At 54.2% G+C, this 27,413-nt stretch overlaps 1 protein-coding gene and 1 long non-coding RNA gene across 2 annotated transcripts; one reads left to right on the forward strand and one right to left on the reverse strand.

Annotated features, from left to right (window-relative positions):
• Positions 1-1,064: 1,064 nt before the first annotated feature.
• LOC150011063 (uncharacterized) lies at positions 1,065-6,922 on the reverse strand. Its single transcript, XR_016510417.1, has 3 exons — positions 6,756-6,922; positions 1,329-1,398; positions 1,065-1,192 (listed from the first exon to the last, which is right to left on the reverse strand). It is a non-coding gene; the product is annotated as an uncharacterized LOC150011063 (long non-coding RNA).
• Positions 6,923-7,036: 114 nt separating this feature from the next.
• On the forward strand, positions 7,037-21,083 carry RAC2 (Rac family small GTPase 2). Its single transcript, XM_090272481.1, has 7 exons — positions 7,037-7,168; positions 9,146-9,217; positions 15,561-15,678; positions 16,464-16,526; positions 17,000-17,159; positions 19,629-19,761; positions 20,337-21,083. The coding sequence occupies exons 1-6, from the start codon at positions 7,134-7,136 to the stop codon at positions 19,757-19,759; spliced, it is 579 nt and encodes a 192-aa protein (XP_090128607.1). The 5' UTR covers positions 7,037-7,133; the 3' UTR covers positions 19,760-19,761; positions 20,337-21,083.
• Positions 21,084-27,413: the final 6,330 nt, after the last annotated feature.

A 27,413-nucleotide genomic window follows, 5' to 3' on the forward strand; every position in this document is an offset into this window, starting at 1 on the left:
AAAAAGAAAATATAAGATAAAAAAGGAGGAATATAACAGAAATTAAAAAGGATAGATTAAAAAGATGTATGAATTTAAAAACCCAAGCAAAATAGAAAAATATAAAAGGCTGACTAAGAAGTAATAGAAATTCCAAATGGTCCTATAGCCTTTAAAGAAATTGAATTAGCCTCCTCTTCCCGAAGTGGCCAGAGGTGACCTCTGAAAACATTCTCTATTCACTTGACCCAGAAAAGCCCACAAAATCATGCAAGTCAAGAGGTTCAAATTTTCATTTTCACTTTGAAGACCACTCGTGAAACTGCCCAGGCCATCAAGGGTATGCATATTTGAAAAGCCACCAAGTGTCTGAAGGATGTCACTTTAAAGAAGCACCGTGTCCCATTCCGTCGTTACAGTGGTGGAGTTGGTTGGGAGGTGTGGCCAGGCCAAACAGTGGGGCTGGGCACAGGGTCCGTGGCCCAAAAAGAGAGCCGAGTTTTTGCTGCACAGGCTTGAACATGCAGAGAGCACCGCTGAGCTTAAGGGTTTGGATGTAGCTTCTCTGGTCATTGAGCACATCTGGGGGAACAAAGCTCCCAAGGTGCAACCCTGAACTTGCAGAGCTCCTGGGCGATTAACCCCCACGTGAGCTCTCTCTGCCACACCGAGAGGATCCTACTGAAAAGGAGCAGATTGTCCTTAAGAGGAAGAGGAGGCGGCACAGAAGCAGAAGATATCCCAGGAGAAACTGAAGAAACAAAAACATATGGCCACGGAGTAAATGCAGCGTGAAGTAAATACTAATAAAAGGAAAAAAAGAAAAGAAATTGAATTAGTAGTTCTTCTCTCTCTCTCATGACTTCAAAATGAGGCTTCAATGGCCTGACAAGTGTTGCCAACTCATTTAATGAAACTAGTATAACCTTGGTACACTTCCGCCCACCCCCACAAAAAAGACAAGGACAATATGAGAAAGGAAAATTACCGCCCACTTTCACTGATGAACATGGGACCCCCCACCCCATTTTGGCAATTTAAAGCTGCAATACCTAAAAAACAATCGCCTTGATTGCACCGCTGTTATAACAGAAAGACCCCATAACACAACGGCTTCAAGAAGACAAAGTGTATTCTGCTCTCCCATCCAGAGGTATGTGGTCCTGACCTTCTGTCCCCATCACATCCAGGATTTCACCAGCATTTCCATTTCCTACAAGGCAGAGAAGAAGGACAAAGGATGCAGAGGACAAATAGGTTCACCTTCAAGGAGACGATGACTCAGAAGTTGGGCACATCCCTTCCATCCGCCCCCCCCTTCTCCCCCAGACTTAGTCATGGGACCTCACCTTGCTGCAAGGGAGACCAAGAAACGTGGTCTTCAGCTGGCTGAGCTGGCTGGCTGCGGGCCTTGGAGCTCTGTTATGAAAAGAAGAAGCAGAGAACGGCTACGGAGGGACAGTCGGCAGCATTCCCAGCAGTGGCTCAGTTAGGCTTCTGTAGGAATGCACAGGTCATTGAACATTAGAAAATGAGTTGATGTTATTTACAGCATCTCCATAGATACAGGGAAGAAAAGCGTTCAATGCAATTAAATAGTTAAGACAAAAACCAAACCAAACTGTTGTTACTAAAAATAGCAGGGACCTTCTCTAATGGACAATATCTGCCAAAGCCTGTATTGTGTTCAATGGTGAAACACAGAAACACTCTTTTTAAAATCAGAGATAAGACAAAGATGTCCACCATTGCCGAGTCTATTCAATGGGGCAGTGGAGGCTCCAGACAGACCAAGGAATTAACTGTATTTTTCGCACTATAAGACACACCTGACTGTAAGGCGCACCTAGGTTTAGAGGAGGAAAACAAGAAAAAAACAAAAAAAAAACAAAACTGAACCAAATGGTGTACTAAAATATTTAATAAAATATAACAGAATAATATTTCAACCATGTAAAGTGAACAGCAGTCAACAGCGGTATTAAGAACCATCACCACTGTCATTAACAAATGAGGAGAGACTTTAAGGTTCAAGTGCTCTTCTAGTTTTCTGGGAACCCCAAGAACTCATCATCGCTAGTGTCAGAATTAACGAAGCTCAGTTTTTCACAATCACTGATATCACTTTCTTCTCTATCTTCATAAGTGACACTATCTTCAGTGCCATCTAAGGCACTGCAAATGCCACCTTTTTTGAATGACGGTACAATGGTTTCATCCTTCACTGAGTGCCATGATGTTTTCACCCATTCGCAAACTTGAGGGCTAGTGGGCCTCTTCATCTCTCCAGTAGGTGTCAGAGCATGATTGCCAGCAGCCATCCGTTGTCCCACTCTTCTCGCATAAAGACTTTAAATGGTTTGTTGATGGAAAGGTCGAGAGGTTGTGGCTGGCTGGTAGGATCCCCAAGAATTTACAGCTAGATGAGTCTTCACTTCTTTAAAGCTCTTTTTTGTAGGTTCGCTAATCCTCTTCTAACAGCTGGCACCATCGCTGACAGGTCAGGTAATACACATCACGGTCTGTGACGCAACATTTGCTCCATAAGACGCACAGACACCCCCCCCCTTTGGGGAAAAAAAGTGCATCTTATGGAGCAAATAATACGATAAAATTATAAAAATTGGGAAGGAAGAAATAAAATGGTCATTTTCTACAAATGATAAGATTGTTTGCAAAGACAGTCTTGGACTTGTTAGTAGCAAAATCTCTAGATAAATTTTGTTAAGCATTTTCACCCAGGCTGCCATCTGTATAAGTCCAATATGCAAAGCTGGACATTTTCCTGACATGTAAGCAATACACAGAAAAAGCAATTTAAAAAACTGTTAGTTACAATAATACTGAATGTGATTCAGCATCAAGGAATAAACCTTATGAAAAAATGTGCACGGCCTTCCCAGGGGGAAATTATAAAGCTTTATTGAAAGATATAAAGAAGAAATGGAACGTGTTGATGGGTAGGAAGACTGACTTTACAAAGATGTCAAGTCTCCCCAAATTCCCCTATAAACTGAACAGAATTCTAATTAGAATCCCGGCATAGGTTTTCTCGGAACTTGACGAGTTTATTCTAAAATGTATATGGAAGAACAAATGATCAACAAAAACTAACAATTTTGAAAAAGTTCCAGAGAGGAGAATTTGCCCTGCTGGGTATAAAGACCTGATGCTAAATTTCAGAAATAATGGCAGTGTTGTGCTGGCTCCAGGGTGGACAGATGGACCGACAGACAGAGAAGTTAGCGACAGACTCACATCCGGAGACCTGGTCCATGTGACGGACCGAGGCAGTTCACCTGGGAAAAGGCAGGCAGGGCTCCTCAGTAAATCGTGCTGGGCCGCTGGGCCGCGCGGAGGACTAAATTGAATCCATAGCTCACAGAGCTGAAGAAGTCCATATTACCCCACGCCTGAAAATCCATCCCAAGCGTGTAAAGAGCTGAATATCAAAAGCGAAACTTGAAAAGCTTTAGAAAAAAATGCAGGCGGACATCTATGAATTTGGGAGCCAGGAAGGATTGCTTTGTAAGCAAGACTCGCTCCAACAGCCCAAGAAGTCACTAGAGAAGCAATTAGACTACATTCAAATAAAAATTCTGTTTATTAAAAGCCGCAGATGATCAAAAGACACCCCAAAGACCGGGAAAAAAGACTTGCAATGCATATAGAAAGTGAAGGTTGGGGACTGGAATACACAAAGAGCTTCTCCAAATAAATATGAGGATAGAGAAATGAACAAGTGGTAGGAAAGGACAATTTATGGAAGAGAAAACCCAAATGTCCAGTAAATACTTGCAGAGGTTCTCGGCATCACCAGAAATAAATTCATGTAAATTGAACCCACAGTGAGATGGCCATTGACAACCACGAGGTGGACAAAAGTAGAAAGCCTTTCAAGGCCCAGTGTGGGCGAGGGTGTGGACCGGGAGGCTGCTGCGGAATGACTTCTCTGCGGAGGTGACAGATGACTTCTCTGTGGAGGTGAGGGATGTATGTGCATGCAGCTCTGCCACCCCCCTTTCCAGAGAAACCTCTCACAGGGGTGCCAGGAGGCCACAGATATCCACAGCAGAACTGTCTGCCAAGCAAAGATGGCAAGCCTCCTACATATCCATTAGCAGGAGATTAGATAAATATATTTTGGTACATTCATATTATGGAATATTACACCCTAGCAGAAATCACTAGACCAGAGATATAAGTTAAACATTTATCAACATGTTGCTGGATGGACATTGTGCCTCCCAAATCCTAGGGCTTAGGGTGTGGAGGGAGGAGCCGAATGACCCTAGTGGCCTCAGGACAAGGACTAGGACCCCTGTGGGGACAAGCTAGGAAGGTGAATTTGGACTGAAATGAGGAAGGGTTTTCTAACAGGCTCGGCTACCCAAGGATGAAAAAGACTGTCTCTTAAGGTAATGAGTTCCCCGTCATTGGAGGTATGTGAGCAGGGCCTGGGCAACTGCTTCATGGGCAGTGAACTGAGAGCATTGGATACCAGTGGTGCCAGGGTAGGAGTTGGCTAAAGATGGCCTTTATGGTCCCTCTACGCATGTCCAGAGGCCCCATGGTTCTGTGATTCAGTAACTTTGCAAAGCGTGGTGGAAAGAGGACAGGATTGAGTGAATAACCAAGCTGTGACTCATCCCCACCATGGGACATCGCTCCCTGACGGAAAGCGATGGACTCGGCACATACAAGAGCATGAATGAATCTCGGGAACATACTGACAGGAGCCGTGTGCAAGAGGCCACTCACGGGGTGATTCCATTTATGTGAGATTCTAGAAAACGCAAAGTCAATTTATAGCCACAGAAAGCAAGCCCGGCTGTGTGTGTGTGTGGGGGGGGGGATGGGCTGCACTGGGGTGCGAGGAAACTTTCCCTGGTGCTGGAAACGCTCTCTGGTGTTTTGTGTCTCGGCTGTGGTGGGGGCTTCATGGCTGCATACTTCAGAGGGCTTGTACACGTCTCTGTTTCCGTGTTTTGTGTCCCCTGCAGGACCAAGCCCAGAGCTGAGGATTCAGGTGGTGCATAATCAGTGCGCGCGGAGGGAAGGAGGGAGTTGGGCGGCCCTGAGTCTGGGAGATGACTTCTCTTGGGCTGTCCAGGAGAAGTGGCTTTTCCGGGAGAGGGCAGGCGCAATTTTAGGGCCGCCAAGGCCACGTGTGATTGGGCAGGCCGTTTACAGCTAAGGGAGCCCCACCCTGGGGGCGAGGGGCGGATAAAGCCCAGTACATAGTCCCTTCTCCAAGTTGCGTGGCCACACTCATTGGCTGGGGATTCCCAATGAGGGGCATCATCTTGGTTTTTTTTTTTTTTTTTCTTTTTTAAATAAATGTTTTGTTTTGGAATAATTTAGATTTATAGAAAAGTTGCTGAGATAGTGAGCGAGTTCACATGTGTTTTTCACCCAGTTCCCCCTGATGTTAACATCATTTACATAACCCTGGCACCTGTCAAAGCGAAGAAACTCACTTTAGCACTATACTGTTAATTAAATTTCAATTTGTTTTGGATTTTACTACTTTTTCCACTGATATTATATATCTATATTTCTGTTCCAGGATCCAATCCAGGATACCACATTGCATTGGGTACACTTCCGTTTTGTTTGAGATTAACACAGAGGCTGCCCTGTGGGAGAGCAGTGGTTGGAAAAAGAATGTGGATATGGGGTAGCCCTCAGGTGGCCTGGAAGGGAGGGAGCCCAGGGTGGGTCATGGCGGGACACTGGGCCTTCCTGACCTGGCCTGGGCGCCCTGAAGCGCTTCCCACTGGTTCAGCACAGAGCAAAGACCTGGAAGGGCAGTGGCTGGTTTGAATAACTGACTGGTCAAGTGGAGGAGTAGGCCCCATGGGGGGCTGCGTTTCTCTTTCTGCAAAAGCCATTTGTGCCAACCCTGTTGTTCTGGAAGGGTTCAGCCTTGAGGTGCCTAGGGGAGTCCTGGTCTCTGTCTCCAGGGTGACGCTGGTCGCTCAGCAAACTCCCCCCTGCCCCCATCTCCACACTCTCCTGTGGTTTCCTGGTTTGCCCTGAGTGAGTCCGGGTGGGGGTGGGGTGGGGGGTGACCAGTGGCTCTGCCCATCTCCTCCTCACCCCTGGAGCTGGAAAGGTGCTGGGCGTGGGGAGCTGTGGCAATGAATGGTAAGGACTAGGTGAACCTGGAGCCCACTGGGGAGACTCAATGCCGCTCAGCTCCGATCTGCCGCGGCTCAGGGGGGGAGCATCTGCAGGTAGGAACCCCTGAGCTGCAGAACTCAGGCTTTCCCCCCCGGCAGCAGCCGGGGTGCCAGGAGGCGTTGGAGTCATCTGACTTCTCAGACCCTCTGTTTCTGCATCTTTAAAATGGGCCACGGTTCTCAGTTCCAAGGCGCGGGGTCCCCCAGGGCTGCCTCCAGCGCAGAGCCTGGCCTGCGCGGGACACTGCCTGTCACTTCCCTTCTATTTCGCCTTCTTCCCAAGCCAACCCCCCACCTCCCTTCCTGCCTCATCACCTTCCCCCCGTATCTCCCACCCTTCCACGTTTAGGGGTTCCCACACTGGCCTCTGTCTGGGGGGACCCTCTGTGTCTTGCTCATGTGACCCCCTCACCCAGAGCGCCCTCTCTCTGACACTGCCTTTCAAGTGCCGGCTGGAACGCCACCTCACAGGCCCAGCCCTCCCTCTGGGTACCTCTGAGGTCCCCTCCCTGCAGAGCCCCGGTGGCCCCATCACGTCCTGCCTTGTCTGGTGGACAACCTCGAGGAGGTCGTATCTTCCCCAGGACTCACCAGTACCCGCTGCTGTGCCCGCACACAGAAGATGCTCATTAAACGCTTATTGCTTAGAATTGAGATGAGCTGAATTCTTGGAGACCTCAGGTTCCTGGAGAACTACTCTGGCCCCTGCCCATGGAAGCAAGTCCCTGGCTGAGAGGGTCCCTAGGTCTCCAGCTGGTGTCCCCTCAGCTGCTCTGCCAGACCACACGCCCCGCCTCCTACAAACGGCTGTGGGGGCAGCAGCTTGGGCAAGTTCCCCTTCCGCTTCCTCCTGCCTCCCGGCTGCTGCTGCTGCTGCTGCTCCCCTGCTGGGCCCCCACCAGGTTCTCCACACCCCTGGTGCCGCAGAAACGCTCCGCAGTCAGCGCCGCTGCCCCGGTCCCGGAAACGATGCAGGCCATCAAATGTGTGGTGGTGGGAGATGGGTAGGTACCTGGCTGAACTTCCTCACAGACCCTCCTGCACAGGTGTCCCTGGGGAAGTCCCCTTACCTGTAGGAGTACTTGGGAGGCAGCCAGGAGGAACTATCCCTTCTCCCAGGAACCAGAGGGAGCCCTTGGGTGGGCTGAGGACAGCTTCACCCTCTCTGCCCACCTCACCCTGGAAGCTTCCTGGGTGGAGAGTATAGGACTGCGGGTGGGGGAGGGGTTACCTGGGGCCCCTCGCCTGTACCGAGGGTGCTGGGGCAGGTTTCCCATCTGTGGATGTAGGTGGCGGGTAGGGAACCAAAAGTCTGGTCTCTGTCCCCAGGCTGATCTGGGCTGTAGTCACTGGCTTATGCTGCTGTGTGGCCTTGGGCAAGGCACAGCGCCTCTCTGAACCTCAGCTTGGCCATCTGAGAACTCCCACCAGAGTTGGTGGGGGTCATTTCACGCATTTTGAATGGTTGCCCTGCACAGAGAGTATGCTCAAGAAATGTCAGCCTCCTCCCTGACCCCCAGATGCCTGCTTGGGAGGATGTGTGGGGCTTGGGGGTGAGAGGTGGAAGGTGAAGGAAGGAGGTGGTGAGGAGACGTAATTGTGGGGATCAGGTTGAGATCAGTGACCTCAGGTTGTCATGTCCTCCTGTGGGCCTCAGTTTCCTCAGCTGTGAAGTTTCAGATCTAAATGCCCATCTCTGGAGGCTCACAGCAAAAATATGCCAGGATTTGGGCCACGGGTGCATGCTAGGGTTTCCTGTAGGTGCCTCCCAGCCTGTCCCAGCACGTTCTAGGCACACAGGCCTTTCACCCATTCCCCAGAGGGGCAGCCTGAGGCTCAGGAAACCCGGCTCTTTCCTGGCCCGGGTCCCTGTGGCCCCGGCTGGACTCAGATGGGGGCGGGCCAGTTGATCAGGCTGCCCTCAGCTGACTCTGAGCATGGCTGGCTGTTATCTTCCCGCCTGCCCACTTCTGCTTTGTATCTGATCTGAGGAGGGGCAGGCGGAAGTCAAGGGCAACGGTCCAGTCATTCAAAGTTACCTTGCTGGCAGGCCCAGGGGAAGAGGTGGGTGGAGGGGACAGGGCAGCCAGCTCCTCTGAATAGGAGGTGACGAAACAGTGGACCGGAGTGGGGGGTTAGGGGGGGCAGGGCTGTCCCTTTGGCCTCCACCTGGGCGCCCGCCCAGCCCAGCAGGCCGGGGAAGACAGCTCAAAGGGTGGTCACTCTTCATTTAGCACTCGCTATGCATCAGGGGCTGGGCTTGGCCACACCCTGTATCTTATCCTCTCACGGGCCCTGCATCAGGCCCATCTCACAGGGGGGAGAACTGCAGATCAAAGACACGAAATGATTTCCCCCAGACCTTATGGGATTTGAATCCAGGCCTCCCTGACTCCCAAACTCTGAGCTGTTAATGGCTACACTCGCTGGTGAGCTGTGCCCTGCAGGCGCTTGGTTTGTTTATGGGCTTCATCCAGTTTGCTTTTCAGCACACTCCCCTGAGGGTGGACTCATGTTATCCTTATTTTCCAGGTAGGGAAACGAGGCACAGGGGGGTTCACTGACTTGCCCAGGTTCATGTTGCTGCAGGTGGTGGGTGAGGTGTGAGAGGGCAGAGCCCCGGTCAGGCACGGGGGGCCCCTGCAGCATTGTCCAGCTCAGGGGGTATGCTGGGCACCCCCTGCCCGTAACCCTCTGTCCCCCATTAGTGTCACCTGGGTAAGTTTTCCAAAACACAGCTTCCTGTTTCCGTCCCACAACCACGGATTGGCATCTCCGGGGTAAGACCTGAAGCCTGGAGTCTGCCCTTTATCAGACACTGCAGATAACTCTAAGGCTCTCAGGTTTAAAAGCACTGGCACCGGGATCCTCTGATGGGGAAACTGAGTCCCAGAGGGGTGGGCCCAGGTCTTTCCCGAGGGGTGGGCTAGGCGAGCGGGTGGGACCGTGGCTGATGCCCTCTGGAACTTCCTGTCTTTCAGAGCCGTGGGCAAGACCTGCCTTCTCATCAGCTACACCACCAACGCCTTCCCGGGAGAGTACATCCCCACCGTGTGAGTCTGCCGTGCGGGCGGGCGCTTGGAGGAGGGGGAGACACGCACCAGCAGCCCTGCCCCCTTTTCAGGCGCTTCTTGTGTGCCAGCCGGCTGTGTGTGGGCACTTGGGCATTGAGCAACCGGGAGATGCCTCAGCCAGTCTGCCTGGCAGAGCCACCTAATGATCTGGCTGGAGGGGCGGCCACCAAGGCCGACGTAAACTGTCAGGGTGAAGGCCAAGGGCTCCTAATGTGGAGAGAGACTGTGTCAGTGTGGCGGGTGCTGAAGGGGAGCAGGTGGCCTTTGAGAGGAAGAGGGAGATGAGGCGGGCTGGCCTGAGCAGAGCGGGGTGGGAAGAGGGGCTGGGTCGGAGAAGTGGAGGAGAGGGACCGGGCTGGGGAGGGACGAGGTACTGGAAGGCTCTGATGGCAAGGAGCAGAGGTCCCAGGACACATGTGTGTGCCGGGGGAGGGGCCAGTGCCATCTGGAGGCCAATCGGAAGCCCCGTTCTCTTGTGAAATGTGGAGTCAGGGTTGTCATTTGACACGTATGTAACAAAGTGTGGGGGTCAGACTCTGGGAGGGAAGAACAAGGGGGTAAGCACCAGCACCCCCCCTTCCCAGCCCCTAGTGGCCCCCATCGCTCTCAGGACAACTTCCCAGCTCTGTAGCGCAGCGTTCAAGGCTTAACCTTCCCTCCTGGCCTCATGGCCCCTTTTGGTTCACCAAACATTCCTGGGTATTTCTGCCTCTGGGCCTTTGCCCAGCCTGTTTCCTCTGCCTGGAGTGCCTGTCCTTCCCTTGTCCACATGTCTAAGACTGCCAGGCCCAGCTCTAGTATCCCCTCCTCCAGGAAGCCTTTCTGCTCTAGCCTGAAAGGGCCTCTTGCTCCCCAGAATGACTTGATGGACCTTTGACCATGAGCCTAGGGAGCGCAGGACCCTCGTCCTGTTCTTTTCGGGTTAGCCCACCGTCTTAGCATAGTGTCTGTGCCCAATGTAATCAGCACATTGTCTTAGGCACACAGCCATGTTGTGAGTTGACCTGAATTGAACATCATGGGGAGGCTGTAGGAGAACTGATCGTAGCTATCATTATTTTAGGGCCTGCTGTGTGCTGGCCCCCACGACATGTCACACATGTGTGACCTCATCGGTCCTCAGGGAAGCTGGGTTTTGAGATCAGGAAGCTGAGGCTCACAGCCACTAAGGGGCTGGCCCTCAGCCTCACTGGTGCCCTGAGTTCCCTTCTCCCTGGGACACTGGCCTGCCCCTGACAGGAGGAAGGCAGGCAGCCAGGACAGGGCAGGGAGACCTGGCTAGGGAGCCTGGGAAAGAGATCACTGCCTAAGCCTGGTCACTGAGCCCCATATAGCTTGGTGCCAGCTACACCTCTCTTCACACTTGCCCTTATCTGCTCGTTCACCATCAATTATCACGTGTTTATCAGTACATCCTGGCGCTGAGGGAGGGCTGGCTCTAGACCTGAGCAGCGAAGCAGGTGTGTGGTCAGGCTAAGCAGCTCCTGCAGAAGGCCATTGTCACCAGCAGTGTGTTCCTGCCTCTGCCTGTCCCAGATGGGCTGGAGGGCACTCTTGCTGAGGGACCTTACCACCAGTCACCTCCTCTCCCTGAGCCTCAGTGTCCCTTTCTATTGGAGTTGGGGGCTGGGCTGGGAGGTCCTGGGCTGAGTACCTGGGTGCCTCCCCTGTACAGGGGGACGGAAGGTGTCTCCTCTGGTGCAAGATGGTGCGACCAATGGCCGGTGGCTCTCAGCAACTTGGAGAGACTGGCCCCTGGTGGGCTCAGTTGTTCTGGACAACCTTGCAGAAGGGCAGAGAGAGGACCAGGCGAGGTCTGCTTTCCCAGCTGCCCAGGGCCCCATGCTGGGAAAGGGCCGCACTTGTTTTAACACCCTCATATCCCCGGCTGGAAATGCTTAGTTTTTGAACAAGGGCTCCTCTGTTTTCATGTTGCATTGCAGCCTGCAAAGTATGTGGCCAGTCCTGCCTGCCACCCTCCCTTGTCTTCCAGTACAGAGTGGCTCAGCTCCTGCTACAATCCCTGTGCCCCTGTGATGGGGGGTTGGGGGGAGGAATATGTTGTATTGAGACCTTGACATTGAAGGGTGGGGGCAGCTGCAGAGAGTGAAGCTGGGGAAAACAGGCACAGAGATGAAGGTCGGAAGAGCTTCTGGGGCTGGGGACGGTAGGGTTTGCTGGGGACAGGGAGGCTCTTGCTGTCACACAAGATCAGATAAGTGAGGACCTGCCCTCAGCTTGCGACCAGCAGTGGGGGGTGAACAGCTTAGTGTTAGGTCCCCACTTCACAGATAAGGAGACTGAAGCCCACTCAGTGTTGGGAATACAAAGACATGGCAGGAAGACCCTGCCCTGGGGTACCTGAGGCCGAGGGGGGTCTCCCCTTTCCACTACTCCTTCTAGCCATTCTCAAATGGAAGCCCACCCAGGTGAGCTCTCAAAGGTGAAAATTAGGGGGAGACACACTCTGGCTTAAGTACCTCTCATAGCTCCCCTTCCAATTAAAGCCCATCTCCCATCCCGGAGTTCGAAGCCCCGAATGCCGCCCCCTCCTCCCCCACCATCCCAGACACACCAGCTTCCCACAAGCCTCTGCACTCTCCTCCTTCCCATCATTCAGTTCCTGCCTCAGGTATCACCTCCCTGACCCCCTGTCTAACATGGTCCCTCCCACCGCCGAGCCCCCCCGCCCCCCCCAGCTCCCACCACCCAACTTGACAGTCTTCATAGCCTGCCTTGCCCTGACTTCCCCTGCTGGGCTGGGAGCTCTGGGAGGTCAGGGCCCTGTCTTCAGCAGTCCCACCAGCTTCTAGAACAGAGCTGAGCATGTTGCAGGCAGGTCACGCTCCAGCCTGCCCTGAGAAGGTGCTAGAACTCGAGCACCCCGGTCACCTGTCCCCATTTCCCTCCTCCGCTCCAGTCCAGGGCCAGGTCTGGGCTCGCAGCCCTGGGAAGCGCAGAAAGAGGCTGCACAGATTCTGGGTGAAAACACCCCAGCTGTGTGACCTTGGGCAGGTCACTCCCACACTCTGATTTTCAGCTTCCTCACGTGTAACATGGGGGCGATGGTGAAATCCATTTCTGGGCCCGGAACAGCACTTGGCACCCCTGGGTGCTCAGCAAATGTGAGCTCCCTGCCCTCCCAGAGTTCGCAGGTAGCTCCCATCCCCGGCTCAAACTCCACTGAGTCCCTGGATGGCCGTGAAATCACAGGGACAGTTACCACTGGCTCTGAATTGGGTAACATGATCCACTCCTGGCTCTGCCACCAACTGACTGTGAGATCTTGGGCAAGTCCCTTCCTGCCTGTGAGCCTCAATTTCCTCATCTGGACATGGGATCAAGGGTGGTAATACAAGGTCCTCTCGTCACTGGCAAACCCTGCAGCAATCCCTCAGACTCTGACCACTGATCTTCTGGGGAGCAGCTGGCTGGTGGAGGGGTGTATAGGGATATTGGATATTAGATCACTCAGCTTCTCCGCATCTCCCCATGGGGTGGCTGAAATGTCCTCTGTCTTTCGGGATCCTGCCAATGACTTCAAGAGATAGGGCTTTTTCCACAATGGAGAAAGTGAGGCTCAGAGAATCTAGTTTGCTCACTCACGGTCACACAGCCAGGACAAGGCTTCACAAGGAATTCTCTGTTCCCTCCCAACTCTGGGTGACCAATCCCAGGCCACTGTCCCCAGGTTCACTAATGGGTGTCATGGAAGAAGCAGGTTCAAATACCAGTTCCTGTGTTTATGAGCTGTCTGGTCTTGGAAAAAATTACTTCTTGGGTCCTTGGTTTCCTCTTCTTTCTAATGGGAGTCGCTCGAGGTCCTTTTGTCTTGGGTCATGTGGGCCTTCAAGACCTAACATAAGAAGCCCCCTAGCCCTCTGTCCGGTCCCAGAGTAGGTGCTCGGTGCTGCTACAGAATCCAGGACGCAGCTTTTTCCCCATGGCCACAGTCCCTGAGGCCCTGGGGGGTGGCCCAGAGAAGACAGACATCTTTGGCTCAAGAATTGTGGGTGGATTTTCGGCACCAGAGATTCAGACGAACATTAGAGAAGAGAGTGTCCCCAAACCCCAAGCTTAGCCGAAAGGAATGTTTCTGGTGGTGCCAAAGACACCAGACGCTCTTTCTCCCATCATGCCCAGTGGTGCGTCCCTGGACCTGAAATCCCATGGTGGTATGGGTAGTGCCCAGAGCAGGTACGCAGAGCACCTACTATGTGCCAAAGGCGATACTGGCCTCAGGGTGCAGTGAGGACCAAGCCAGGTTTGGTGTCTGCTTTTGGGGATGGTGAGTTTACCACAGATTGCTGGGTTGGGATTCCAACTTGGCTGAGAGTCAGGAGGAGGCGATGTTGAGATAAGGGTGGCGGAGGGACTGTGGAAGAGTCAGTCCAGCCTGGGAGGAAGAAGAGTGGGAAGCCGGGAAGGGTGTTTGCAGGACCTTTCCAGGCAGGAGGGAGCAGGGCCATCTGAGGCACTGAGAGTAACCAGGAACACTCTTCAGGGCTGACCCAACACAGTGTGTTAAAAACATCAGGCTGTCCTTTTTTTTTTTTTTTGTAAGTGGGGTCTTTCTCAGGACAGGTGTCTTTAGAATTACTCTGAAGCATTAGGGTTTCTGTGGCCTGTCATTTAGTAGCAATCCATGAGGGCTTCATGGAGGAGGTGACATCCTGAGGGCTTCAGTTCAGTTTGATTGAATTCTGTTCCACCTGCACCTGTACTTGCTGTCAGGCCTGAGACTGCAGAGCTGAAGCAGGCATAGGCCCCGCCCACATGGTGGGACAGAGGCACACTAAGTGCCTGCTCATGGTCAAGGCAAAGCACTTGCCAGAGGGAGGGAATGACAAACTCTATTGAGGTGGGGGACAGGGAAGGAGGTGGTGCAGAGGTTTCCCCACAGCGCAGGAACTGCCTGGGCAGGGCTCTGAAGCATGAACAGGAGATAAGGATGAGAAGGGGTGGAAGGTATTCCAGAGAGAGAGGCGCAGATGGGAGCAAAGGCCTGGTGAGCGCAGTGGGTGGGAATATTTGGACGAGGAGAGGTGGGAAGGGCATTCCTGGCAGGGGACACAGTGTGACCAAGTAGGGCAGGGAGGCGGGCAGTGTGAGCCTGGCCTGGGAACCAGCTTGGCTGGTTTGTGACGGGAGGAGCAGGAAGAGAAACTGGAAGAGCCTGAGGTCTCAGTGGATGGGGTCAGGGGATGATGGCCTGTGTGGGTGACCTCAGTAAAGAGAGACAGGTGGTGTCTCTGGCCCTCAGGGACAGGGTGGGGAGCATCTGTGGTGTCAGTGAGCACTGGCTTCTCACCTAGTTTGGTCACTCACTGGCTGTATGGCCTTGAGCACATCGCTATACTTCTCTGATCCCAGTTTTCTCTTCCACAGCATGAGGAACCGGAACCTTCTTCTCAGAGATGTGTGCAGTGGGAAATAATGTTGAATTGAATTGTTAAAAATCAGGCAGCTTGTTTGATTGCTGTGGAGGGTGATTGGCAGGGAGAGTTCAGCAGTTGTTGGTGCCCCGCACTGTCCCTTTGGCATGTGTCTTTCCAGCGTGCGCCAGTGGCTTTTCCCCAAATCTCCTGTCACTGGCAGCTTTCGGTGTACCCTCAGGATGGGTTGGAAAACCAGGAATCAACACCCCAGGACATCCCTTTGCCAGTGGAAGATGGAGATGGGGGATAATACCCTAGCTTCCTGTCCCCTCTCAGGGAGGTCCCTGAGCATGACCCCCACTGTCCCCCAGGTGGCCCTGGCTGGCTCAAGCCCCAGTTACCCACAGCAGTAACAGGTCCCTAACGCGCCCGTGTCTGCTGCTGCCCCTTTCTTGTCTCCTCCCCACTGACGTCCTGCAGCTGCCCAGGCTGACTTCCCGAATAAACCACTTGTGCCACCTCATTGTTGCAGGGTTTGCTTCTGGGGTTACCCAACCTACGACGGGGATAAACACTTGTTTAGCAAATACTGCGTGACCAGCCTCAATGTCCAGCACACGCATTGGGTAACTTTATTCTGATAAAACTTAGAGGGAATATTATGCAGCCTTGAAAAATCACCTCTCCAAAGGCCAGGTGGGGGCAGAAAAATGATCGAGACAATGTTTTCCTCTTTATGCTCACCCGAGTTTAACACTTTTCATGTTGTGGATCAGTAACAGAAATAAAAGGAAGCCCAAGTAATTGCAGAGCGCTGTGTGACTTTGGTCCTGTTGCAGGCCTTCTCTGGGTCTCAGCCTCCACCATGAAACCACTCGGGGCTGCACTGGAGGGCCCTGGGCTCTGGGGCTGGAGGCTGACGCGTCTGTCTTGCCTCCCCACAGCTTTGACAACTATTCAGCGAATGTGATGGTGGACAGCAAGCCAGTGAACCTGGGGCTGTGGGACACCGCTGGGCAGGAAGACTACGACCGCCTCCGGCCGCTGTCCTATCCACAGACGGTGAGCTCCCCACCCCTTGCCCTGGCGAGCTGGCCTCTGCTCGCCTTGTTCCCTCTGCGTGCGGTGCCCTTGGGCCAGCTCGGCCTGGGGAACCCTGGCCATCCTCTTAAGGCCCAGCTTGAGGACTGCCTGTCCTCCGTGGGCACAGCCAGGGGCTCCGCCCTCTGCCCTCAGCCCTCCGTCAGTCCCTAGTGACCACTCTGCCCTCTTCCCAGTCCCACCCCAGCACGGGCTCTGGTACCACCTGGTTCCCCGTGGGTGGGGCAGTCAGACTCAGGATAGGGCTTCGGTTGGGAGCCCAGGACTGTGAACCCCGAGGGTGCTGGGGGTGCTGGGTGAGGGTAGAAGAGACGGAGAAAGTCCGTAGATGATTCTGTGGTTCTTGGGCAGCCATCACTTCCCCGCCAGGGCTGGGGCTGGTAACCAGCCAGTGCCGTAGTGCCTGCCTGGGCAGGAGCATGGATTCTGGAGCTATAGACAGCAAACCCATTAGCCTCGGTGGCCGCACCTTCCCCTCTGTGGAATGGGGGCGGCAGCCCTGCAGTAGGTGCTGTGTGAGGGTGGACCTCTGAGGACAGACCCTGGCCTTTGGGAAGTGCTAGGTAAACAAGCTGCAGCCTGGTGGTTGTTGGGCAGGCATCCCTGCTCTGCCAGACCCTACACCCCAGTGTCCCCTGGGCTGCTCCACTGCTCAGGGCTGCCAGGCGTCGGGGTCGGGGGTTGGGGGCACAGGTGGGACACACCTGGGCCTCCGATCACAGGTAACCCCTGTGCTCTGTCCCCAGGATGTCTTCCTCATCTGCTTCTCCCTCGTCAGTCCGGCCTCCTATGAGAACGTCCGTGCCAAGGTGAGTGGGGCAGAGCAGGGCCTGAGGGGCCAGCGGGGGTGGCGGGGGGGGGGGGGGGGGGCTTGGGGATGAGCGACCCTGAGAAAAGGGGCTTGAAGCCTGTCCCTTGGGCAGCAGAAGGCATGGGTAGAGAGGGTCCCCAGTGCCAGCCAGAGCCTGGGGGACTCCAGGGAGGAGACTTGGAGGGGGTCTCAGAGGAGGCTGGGGGTGTCAGCTTTACCTCTGCCCTCTGTAATCTTGCCCTCTCTCCTCCCCGCACCTCCTCATGCGTCCTCTTCCTGCAACCACGTGCCTCCTGCCCGCACCACGTCATGTCTCTTCTCAACCTCATGCCCGCCTCTTATCTTCTCACCCCTTGGGGCCCCTCTTCCCCCTCCCCCTCTGCCATTCTTCCTCTGCTTCCTATGCCATCGTGTGCCCTCTCCCCTTGTCCTGCACAATCTCCTGTCCCCTCTTGTCCCCACCCCACCCAGTGGTTTCCCGAGGTTCGGCACCACTGCCCCAGCACACCCATCATCCTGGTGGGCACCAAGTTGGACCTGCGGGATGACAAGGACACCATCGAGAGGCTGAAGGAGAAGAAACTGGCGCCTATTACCTACCCACAGGGCTTGGCACTGGCCAAGGAGATTGGTACAGGGCGCGGGCTCAGAGAGGGGGGCACTGGATACAGGGGGAGCCCCAACTCAGCCTCTGCTGATTGCAAAAAAATGGGCTCCAGGGCCAGGCTGTGAGGTTCAAACCCAGGCTATGCCGTGGACTTGCTGTGTGAACCTGGACCAATCACTAAGCATCTCTGTGCCTGTTTCCTCATCAGTGAACCCTGGCCATAGTAATAGTTCTGGGCAGTTGAAAGAATTAAATGAATTCACACACTTGAAGCCCTTAGAGCAGCGCCTGCATGTGGAAGGCAGACTGTGTTAGTTATTATTAGTAGTAGTATAATGCATAATCAGATCTTGAAAAGAAGTATGTTTTGCACAGAAGCAGGGATGGTGTGGGGTGTGCTGTGGCTGCTTAGAGGATGAGCAGCCAATCCAGGAAGGCTTCTTGGAGGAGGTGCTTGTGCCTTGGATTTAAATGGTGAGGGCTTCCCTTCTGTCTCCTCACCTCCCTCCCCCTGCCCCCAGGTTTCTCAGCCCAACTCCTCCCCACCTGCTGATCACTGCACCAGAGAAGTAAAGTGACGTTTTAAGCTCACACAGCTATAAGTGGCAGAACTGAGATTTGAACACAGGACAGCAAATGGCTGGCTTGGAGGCATTCTCATGATGGCTCAGGGCTGCCTGTACCAGAGAGGTGATGATTGATAGGTCTGGTCTCTTTCATGGTGTCGAGACCTGCTGTCCCTGGTCAGGCCCTGACCTGCCTACAAGTCCTGGACCAGGAGTGGCCCAGCTACTCAGGATGCTCTACCTCACCCCAGAGTCCTTCAGGCCCAAGGTTTGTCGCCTGAATCAGTCGAGCCTCCACACCCAGTCCCAGTCCCTGCCTCAGCCCCACCACTCTTCCTTCCGCCGGAACTGGGAGGGCCCTGGGGACCCACATCTCTTCACAGGAAGAGAAACCACAGCTGCCACCTCCTCCTTCCCGTGACCAGCCTAGTGATAGGGCCACCTCCCCTAGGGGACCTCAGCATGCTGCTTAAGCCCTGGGCCACATGCCCCATCCTGGGGTCTCTGGTTCCCAGGCCTGCTGGTCTTTCCTCACAAATACCAGGAATTGCACCCCTGCCTTCTCTTCTTTTTGACCAGCATGTCCCCCTGGCCTCCTTCTCCCCAAGACTGACTCCCTAGCCTAGAGTCAACCATTTCCCTTTTAAAGTACATACTTTGGCATAAGAAGGGATAGGAAAGCCTGGATGCTCGTCCTGGCTCTGGTACTGACTGTGTGACCATGAGCCAGTGGCTCCTCCCTGGGCCTGAATCTCCCCACCTGCACAAGGCGGCGACAGAGTCCCCAAAGTCCTTTCTCCTCTATAAGCAGATGATCTAGGGGTCCTGTCTTGGCCTCTAGCTAATCCTTCCTGGAACTGATCCCAGATAGTGGGGGCAGGGAGGAGCGGGTGGCGGGGGCTTTGAACTTGTCTTGGACCAGCCCAGGCCAAGGGGGAGGAGGCTCAGTGGGGGTGGGGGTGGCTGCAGAGCTTCGGAGGAGGATATAGCTGCCACGGCAGGCCCCCCTGGGCTCCTCCCAGCCCTGGGGTGCTGAGCTGCAGGGGCAGCGCAGGCCCAGCTGGGAATGACAGCTGATGTGGACGGAGCCTCCGTGGGTGCCTCGCGCGCACACACGCTTGTGTTTCCCTTGTCATTCTCCGAGCACCTACGAGGGAGGGTCTGGAGGAAGGGAGTTGTGGTTCCCTCACTTGGGGTAGACTGTTCGGGTTGCCGTGGACGTGCCACTCACACAGGTTCCTTTCGGAAGGTGATGGAACACTGACCCTGGGAGCAGGGCCTCAGCTGTCTGCGCCCCAGGCTCTGGCCAGAAGTCACATGGGCGGAGCCTGTCCCCTCCGGGGAGGAAGAAGGCGCTGTCCAAGTCCCACTCCTCTCGCTGAGGGCCCCCAGCTTCCCCAAGGCGACGTGTGACTTGGGACAAATGACCTCACTTCTAGGAGCCTCAGTTTCCAAATGACCTCACTTCTAGGAGCCTCAGTTTCCTTATCTTTAAAATGGGGTGATGCTAAGGAGTGGTCAGATGACACTTGGAAGGGCCTGGTGAGGGGACCCTGAGGGCCTCGGGCCTCACGGGGGAAGCATGGAGGCAGGAAGGTGGCCATGTTCTAGAAGAAACAGCAGCACGGGGAGGTTCTGTCAGTAGCTTGAGCCCTTTTCTTCCCAGGAAAGTATCAAAATTCCTGCCTCCCTTCCACAAATTAAGGGCTTCTGTGTCCAAGAGAGGCACAGACCTGCACTTGTGGGTCTTCACCCCTCCCTCCCACTGACGTCAGGAGGAAACAGGCACAGAGAGGTCAACTCCCTGCCCCGAGAGGCCCAGCCCAGGCAGCCCCCGCAGCCCAGGGCAGTTGTGTGTCTTGCGAGGGGATTTTGCCCAGGACCCTCCCCTGACCTGGGCCTCTGCTCTCTTGCTGCCTCACCCCAGATTCGGTGAAGTACTTGGAGTGCTCGGCCCTCACGCAGCGAGGCCTGAAGACCGTCTTTGATGAGGCCATCCGGGCTGTCCTGTGTCCCCAGCCCACACGGCCACAGAAGCGCCCCTGCAGCATCCTCTAGAGGTAAGGGCCCCCCCTCACTGCTTCAGGACCCCCTCCACTCCCCACCACCACACAGCAGGCTCTGGCTGGCAGTGGCCCTCGGTTTAACTGGTAGTGGCACTTAGACCAGGACAGGAGGGGAAAAGTGAGTGGCCTCGGTTTCCCCATTTGCCTGAGCCAGTTCAGCCCAGTGAGCCCAGTTCCCAGAAGGAAGATTCAAGGTATGAGAAACTGCCAGGTAACCCGAGCCAAGGTGTGGGTGTCACTGAGCTCCTGCTCTGCCCTCCCCACAGGAGGGCAGGAAGACAAGGGACAAATATGCCTCAGCCCCTGCCACTACCCACCCGACCCCCCAGCCCTGAGGAGTCCAGTCCTCCTACAGGAGGCAGGAAAGACAGAGCTGTGGGACTACTGGGGCAGAAGAAGGCTGGAGAGGACTTGGAGTGGAGGGAGAGCAGGGTGGGCAGTTCTGATGGGAAGGACGGCCGTGAACAACAGCTGGTAACTGGGAATGAGCTGGGAGCCAGGAAAGCTGGGAGCTGGCTGTAAATCCTGCTTGTCCCCAAATTCTCATCCCCTGCCTGTTGCCCTTCCAGGTTGTCCCAGTCCACCCAGCCAGGTGGTTTGGGCCCTCCAGGACCCCCACCCGAAGCCCGAAGGCACCCCAGCTGGCCACGCTGTCCCCTTCCTAGCAGACGGCTGCAGAGCTTGGTCGATCATCTCCTCTGTGCTGAAGGCCCCCCTGGGTCTGAAGGTGTGAGTCTTTAGGTGCTGCATCTCGATCCCCTCATGCTCCTGCCTTCCTAGGGGCCACAGGGGAGCCCCAGGACCCAATAAGCTGCCCCTGCATTACTGCCATCAATACCAGCATCGCATATGGCACCATCTGCCCATTTACCCCAGTCCCACCCTGTGCCTGACACTCCTCTGGAAACTTGGGGCCAAGATGGTTGCCAGCCACAACAGTGTATCTGCAAGGACAGGTCCCTCACTCCCTCCTGAGACAGTCTGCTCCAATGTGGATGGTCCTATTTGTCTGAAAGTTCTCCTACTGAGCTCAGCTGAGTGTCTCAGAAGTACGTCATCCCTCTGGTCTTCATGCTGCTTTTGGGACAACAAATCAGATTTTCTAAAATCTCTGTGGGCATCTGCCCAGCCAATCAAAAGCCTGGGTCCAGCTGACTCCTGCCATCTCTCAAACCCTGCTCTACCCACAGGTTCCTGAGCTGCATTTACCTGGGAGAGTCTTAACACTTTCAGACTCTGCTAGTCAGGACTTTGGCTATTGCAACTAGAAAACCCAATTCAACCTGCTTAAGTAGAAAATAAATGTATTGATTCAAGTTTGGAAATATCACGACTTCACATGCAGTGTGATCGAGAGGGCTCAGATGATGTCACCAGGGCTCACTGGCCTGTACCTCTTTGCTTTGCCTTCTGCTGTCTGGTTCATTCTCAGGAAGATAAACTCTCAGGGCTTCCTCCTTCTAGGTTCAAGTTCAGCAAAAAAGAGCAAAGGTTGACCCCAGGCAAAGTTCTAATTAAGATGTGCTCTGATTGGACCAGCTTAGGTCTTGGGTCCCTTGTCTACCAATCAAATTTGGGAGGGAGCTGCTATGTGAGCTCTGACTGGCCAGGCCTGGACCACTAGCTAGCTAGAGTAAGGAGTGGAAATGCCTTGTCAAACCACAGGCACCAGCGTGGAGAGGTTGGTCCCCAGGTGGAGACTGAGGACCTTGCTGGAATTTGGGGATATGGGTGTCGGGCAGCTAGAAACCCTCAACGCTACTATTGGAGGTCACAGCAAGGTGTCCCAACAGTGTAAGGAAGCAACACCAGTCCCAGCAGTCACTAAGCAAAGGTAGATTTCTTTAAAAGAGAAATGGGGCAGTTGTAAGGATTGAAGTTCATCCACAAAGCACGGCGGTGCCTGGTATGGAGTCGGTCACTGTAGGGTCCTCCGATTACAAATGCCAGACTTTTCACTCCTGTGGACAATCACGCGTCTTGAGCTAACCATCGTCCATTCATTCAGCACAGTTACTGAGCCCTCACTCTGTGCCAGGTGCGTTCTAGGTTGGGGGATGGGGAGGGGACGTCCAGGTGTGGCGATCCAGGAGTGCACGTGAATTTCTGACATAATTAGCTGACCCTCTAGAGGCTAAAATGAAGGAATAAAAGGAGATAGAAAGCCCCACCAAACAGCTCAGAAGTCCCTGATCCTCGGATGGTGAGTTTCTTTGCATTTCTATTTTCTTCTCTCTGGGAGCTCCCGACCACCACCACGGCCCCCAAAGCCTAGAAGTTCTGAGGCTGGACTCTTTAGCTCACTGGCCTCCCAGGAGCCTCAGCCTCTAGAAGGGAACTGGGTGCAGGGGGGAAATCCCCCAGCCTTTACTAGTTTCAGCTCAGGCAAGTTTGTTGCTTTTAAAGTGACTTCTCCTATGAAACAAACAAAAACCCACATTAAAACCAACACACAACACGAACACAGATGTGGCGGGTCAGAGCCCACACCTGAATCTTCCGTGTCTAAAAGCCTTGCTGTGCCTCCCCCCCCCCAACCCCAGTCGGCCAGAGTCTGAGGGGAGCCTCTCTGCGTTGTGCTCTCCCTGGTGCCCCTGGATTCGGCGCTGTCCTGTGACCCGTGGCCCCCTGCCTCCCTCTCTCCTCCCGCATTCACACCTCCACCATCTGACTGAGCTCTCACTTCCTCAAAGCCATGTTCTCTTACCCCAGGCCTCTGCACAACTGCTCCTGTCCTCTTTCCTCGAATAATTTCCTCTGCTCCTCGACCTTTCCTGCATGCCAGGGGTGGGCTTCTCTCCCTGAGCCCACCCCAGTGGACACAATCATCGCTTTATTCCATTGCTTTATACCTGACACCTGGTAATTTTCTCACCATGGTGGGGTCTCACCTAGCACATATCGTCTCATTTAATCTTCCTGTTAGCCTTCCAAGGTAGGTACTAGCAGTTTTTTTGTGTGTGCAGAGAAGGGAAAGGAAGCCCAGGAGGGCACAGGAATTAGAGCTCACGTCGCTAGGACAAGCACTCGACTTTTCCACTCTCTGGCACGGCACGCACCCTCCTCGCTATCAGACCGCCAGCGTTGTGCAGAGTGGCGGAATATCTAACCCCAGACAAAAGTACTTGTTTTCCCAGCCTGCTTTGCAGCTGGGGTTCCAAGATCACGCAGTTCTGGCTAGCAAGATATAAATAAAAATCACCTGGAGAGGTGGCATCTGTGAAAGGTTTTGTTTTCTTCCTTAAAAAACCTTAGACCCTGCTGACACTGCCCTTTGTCCTGTCCCCTTCCCTGCCTGGGATGCTGATGAGGTGTGTGGCGCTGCAGCGGCCGTCCTGCAGACTCGAAGCCAGCAGTATGAAAACCCATGCTGACATGCTAAGAATAGAGAAGCAGGAAGATAAAAATACCTGGATTCTCGACAACTTTGATGGGCTGTTGCACCAATGCCAACAGCTGCCGTAGATACTGTGGGAACAAAACGAAGATGGAACTGCCTATTTGTTTTCTCACAGTTGGCCAGGCCTTTTGTTACTATTAGCGGATGGCATGTGTAACTGAGGTATTGGGGTGTCTGGCCCCATGCTCTTCTTTCCACTGTATCGCTGTGCTCAGCAGTCACCGACACGGGGGGTGAATCACTTGTTTGTGCTCTGCAGATTGGCTGAGAACGGGAGGCCCTTTAGATAGAAAGGAGAAACCTGTTTTGAAACAGGAAGAGCTGTCGGTTGTGGGCAGGAGCCAACAACATGGTGATGCTCGCTCATTCAACGGCAACCCCTCCCAAGCGCCCACCCACCCCGTCCAATGCGTCAGACTTGGCTCTCACCACGCAATCTTTGGTGGGCAGGAAAACACCGGCCAACGAGGCTATGCGTACTTCATCTGGAGCTCTCCATCATGGAGCTTGGCTGCTCCTTGTTCCTCCTTCCAAAACAGAGGCCCGGGGGTGCCCCTGGCTCCTCTCATTCCCCCACCCCAGCATTCACCTGTCACCAGCCCTGGACAAGTCTGCCTCCCAGTATCTCCTTCCCTGGCCCACTGCCATTCCCTGTTCTAAGCCTTGCATCTCTTCCCCGGACAGAAGTTACAGCCGTTTGCTGACATCCCAGCCTTCGCTCTCTCCACTTATGCTCCAACTTCTACCAGGCAACCTGGGGGATTCTCCTCATTTACAGACATAATTGTCCTTCTCAGATGCCTTCAAAAATGCTTATACAGCATTGACCCATTCAATCATGTGATCATTCAGCAAATAGTGATGGAGGCAGTGTGTCAAACACAGGATTTGAGGGGAGGTCAAGTGTGGGCCTACTCTTAGGAGCTCACACCCCAACAGGGAGCTGCCGAATCTTCAGAGAGCCCAGGGAAATATCCCTTCCATGTAAATGGGTCACCATGACCCTAGCAAGGACCTGGTACCTGATAGATACTGGATGCACAGGGAGCCCAGCTTTCCAGCCACCAAGGCACAAATCAGGGGCGTGAGCCATCCTGGATTGTCCAGCGACTGCAGCCCCAGTTAACATCATGTGGAGCAGAAGAGCCACCCAGCTGAGCCCAGCCAACAACCACGGAATCATGAGATGATAAAATGGTATACTGAAACAACTTTCAATTTTTACAACAATTTTTACTGACTTTTCAGAGCCCAAGTCCTGCTATCTTAAAAAAAAAACACACTTTTTTTTAATACAAATTTATTTAAGCCAAAGACAGGAGACACCTGGAAGTAAGATGTCAACAGACTGAGAAACATCGTTCCTGCTGTATTTTTCTTTCATTGTTTACCCCCTCCTTCGTACCCTCTTTGCCCTCCCATTACCCAAGAAACATTCACCTCTAGGGACATCTGACTCCATCCAGGCCTTGTGGGATGTGGGAAGTAGGGCAGGGTAGGCTCTCGGGAGGGAGACAAAGATTATGGAAGTTCTAGAAGACTTCCGAAGGCCTCGAGGAAGGTGAAATGATGAGCAGTCATCTGTATAATCTGAAGTTTAATTCAGTTCAGTTCCCATGTACTAACCATGTGCTCTGTGCCAAGCTGTGCCAGGAGCTGGAAGTGAAGAGAGAAGGGGAGAACCCAGCCTTCTGCTCCCCAGGGGCTCAGAGGCCAATGGGAGAGACAGATGCCTTAATCAACAGCCAACATGTGGTTTGATCTACATACCACCGCAGTATACTAGAAAAGAAGACTCTGGTCTCACGGTGCCGAGGTAGAGAGGTTTACCTCCCCTGACCTTGCTGAAAAGCAGCCATGACAATAAGGAGAACATGAAACAGAAACACAAATTCCCATCTTCAAAGAAACCAGGAGACACCTGTGACCCCAACCACGGCACCCAAGCATAAGAGCAGATGGAGAAGTGGTAAATGATTTAACAGGGCCCTGGAGAGGCAAACCTAACAACCTGCTGTTCCCAGGCAATGGGGGTGGGGGGGGGTGGGGGAGGGGGAGAGGGAGAGCTGGGGGCGGAGCCTGAAGAGAGGCGAACCAACTGGCCTTGCAGAACCCTAGCAAGGCTCCCAAGTAGGAACTTCAGACATCACAGATGGCTAAGCAGGAGGCTGAAACAGGGCAGAGAGGGGAACTGCTTAGAAGTCTGTTTAAGGGACAGTTAGACTCCAGGTGTTCACCTCTGCACCATACAGCCAGGCAACCATTCCTCTCAAAACTCGAGCGGGGAAAATCCAGCCAGAGAGCTCTGGACCCACAGCCACTGGCTATTGGCTACAGCGCAGGAGGGCGTGAGACCCCAGACTGATTATCGGGTGTGTGGTAGATTTGATGGTGCTTAGCAGGTGATCACTCCCATTCGTCACCCCCACCTCCTGGGAAGAGGCATAATTTCCCACTCCACTGATGTGAGCCTTGGCCATGTGACTTGCTTTTGGCCAATGGATTGTTAGCATATGTGTCACAAGGAGAAGACCTGAGTATGTTTTGCCCTTGGTCTCGCTCCCTTGTGCTGACAAAAGACCGTGCCCTGGTAAGCCCACTGCCTCAGAGTATAAAAGAGACAAGGAGCAGTACCCCTGCGAATGGCTGCTGTAGAAGTAATTCCATCCTCAAAGAACCCTATGCTGTCGGTATTGAAGATGAGGGACTGAGGCTCAGAGAAGCTAAGTCACATATCCAAGAACACACAGCTAGTAAATACATGGCGAAGCTGAGATTCAACCCCAGCAGGACCCAGCAGGGACTGATGAAACAGAAGACACCCTCGATGAGGACTCCAGTGACAAAGCCCCAGGGGCTGGCTGGGAAAGCATTTTGGCTCAATGCATCTTATTTGAGAGGACAGACCTCAGCATCCGTGGCTGAGGCCCCCATGCTGCACTGGGGTTGGCTCTGGTCTAGGCACTGTGTTGGGGAGGACAAGGGAGGAGCTCTCAGGGATGGGAGGAGCCTGGGCCCCAGCTCCTGGAAAACGGTCTGTCTGATGGTGGAGGCACATTTACTTGTTGGACTTGAGGGAGCCCTCCAGTCTCAGGGTGGAGACATGGCCCTAGGTTTGAGAGAGCCAGGGTGTGATGGGAGAGACATGCATATCATAGTCCTATCTTGGGGAGGCAGGCCAGGCAGCCCCTCCAGGTTACTGGGCGAACATGAGACACTGAGGTGACAGGTCCCGGCCTCGGACTCCAGGACTGCCGTGCCAGGCAGGGCAGGGCCACTGCATGGCTCCCAGCCCTGCGCCTGCCCTGCTCCCCAAAGCTCACAGGTATACAGTTGCACTTCCTCCTTCTGCCCTGCCGGTCGCAGGAGGAGCGCTGATCGGGGCATTTCCGCTGGGGAAGGACCCTGGGTGGGAGTTGGTGTTTGACCCAGGTCACACCTGTCCCCAGACTGGTGCTCAGGACCCCTCACCACCTCTTCAGCACCCCCAGAAGATGCTCAGCACACCCCCCTCCTCCTGCCACCCTGCCCACTAACCAGCTATCTATCCTGTTTTGCTCATTAAACATGTAGCGAACACCTACTGTGCCAGGCTGATGCCAGGCCTGGGGACACAGTGAGGACCCACACAGAGTCTTCCCTTCCGGAGCCCACAGCTCTCTGAGCTGAGTCTCGAGGAGCTCAGATTAGAGGCCACAGGAGGGGGCTGGGGGCTCTGGGAAGTCTAGGAGCGGGGCCCAGCCATCCAAGGGCAGGACCCCAGAAGGAGGACTTACTTAATCTCGCATGTGGGGGTGACGTGGTGTGAGAGAGTGTCCTGGGCTGAAGGGTGGGTGGGCAGGGAGTGGGCACAGCCTGTGCAAAGGCCCTGAGGAGAACCAACACTGGTTCTGACCAGTGAGCATTTGGAAAACATTAATCAGGCCACGAATTCCTGTGCTCGGCCCCCGCGAAGCTCCCAACCCAAGCAGACTGAGATGACGGCTGACATAGGGACCTTCCCTTCTACCCACACCCGCTCACCTCCCTCCTTTCCAGACGCACCGATGTCCTCCCATTTCCTCAAACACACAGGCTTGTCCCCACCCAGCTCTGAGACCCTGCCCTTCCCTCTGCCTGGGGACTCTTCCCCAGACATTGACTTAGTCTCTCTCCCTGCTTCAGAGAGGCCTTCTGTGCTCACCTGTCTAGTGAGTGAATGGGAGACTGACTGACTTCACCAATGAATGGATGAGGCTGGGTGAAC

The sequence above is a fragment of the Furipterus horrens genome, unplaced genomic scaffold (assembly GCF_987537825.1).
Source record: "Furipterus horrens unplaced genomic scaffold, mFurHor1.1.pri manual_scaffold_4, whole genome shotgun sequence".
NCBI lineage: Eukaryota > Metazoa > Chordata > Mammalia > Chiroptera > Furipteridae > Furipterus > Furipterus horrens.

Coding starts and splice junctions, on each gene's coding strand:
- RAC2 (XM_090272481.1), top strand. CDS start 7,134: ATGCAGGCCATCAAATGTGTGGTGGTGGGAGATGG. Junction 7,169..9,145: donor TGTGTGGTGGTGGGAGATGG/GTAGGTACCTGG, acceptor CCTGTCTTTCAG/AGCCGTGGGCAAGACCTGCC. Junction 15,679..16,463: donor CGCTGTCCTATCCACAGACG/GTGAGCTCCCCA, acceptor CTCTGTCCCCAG/GATGTCTTCCTCATCTGCTT.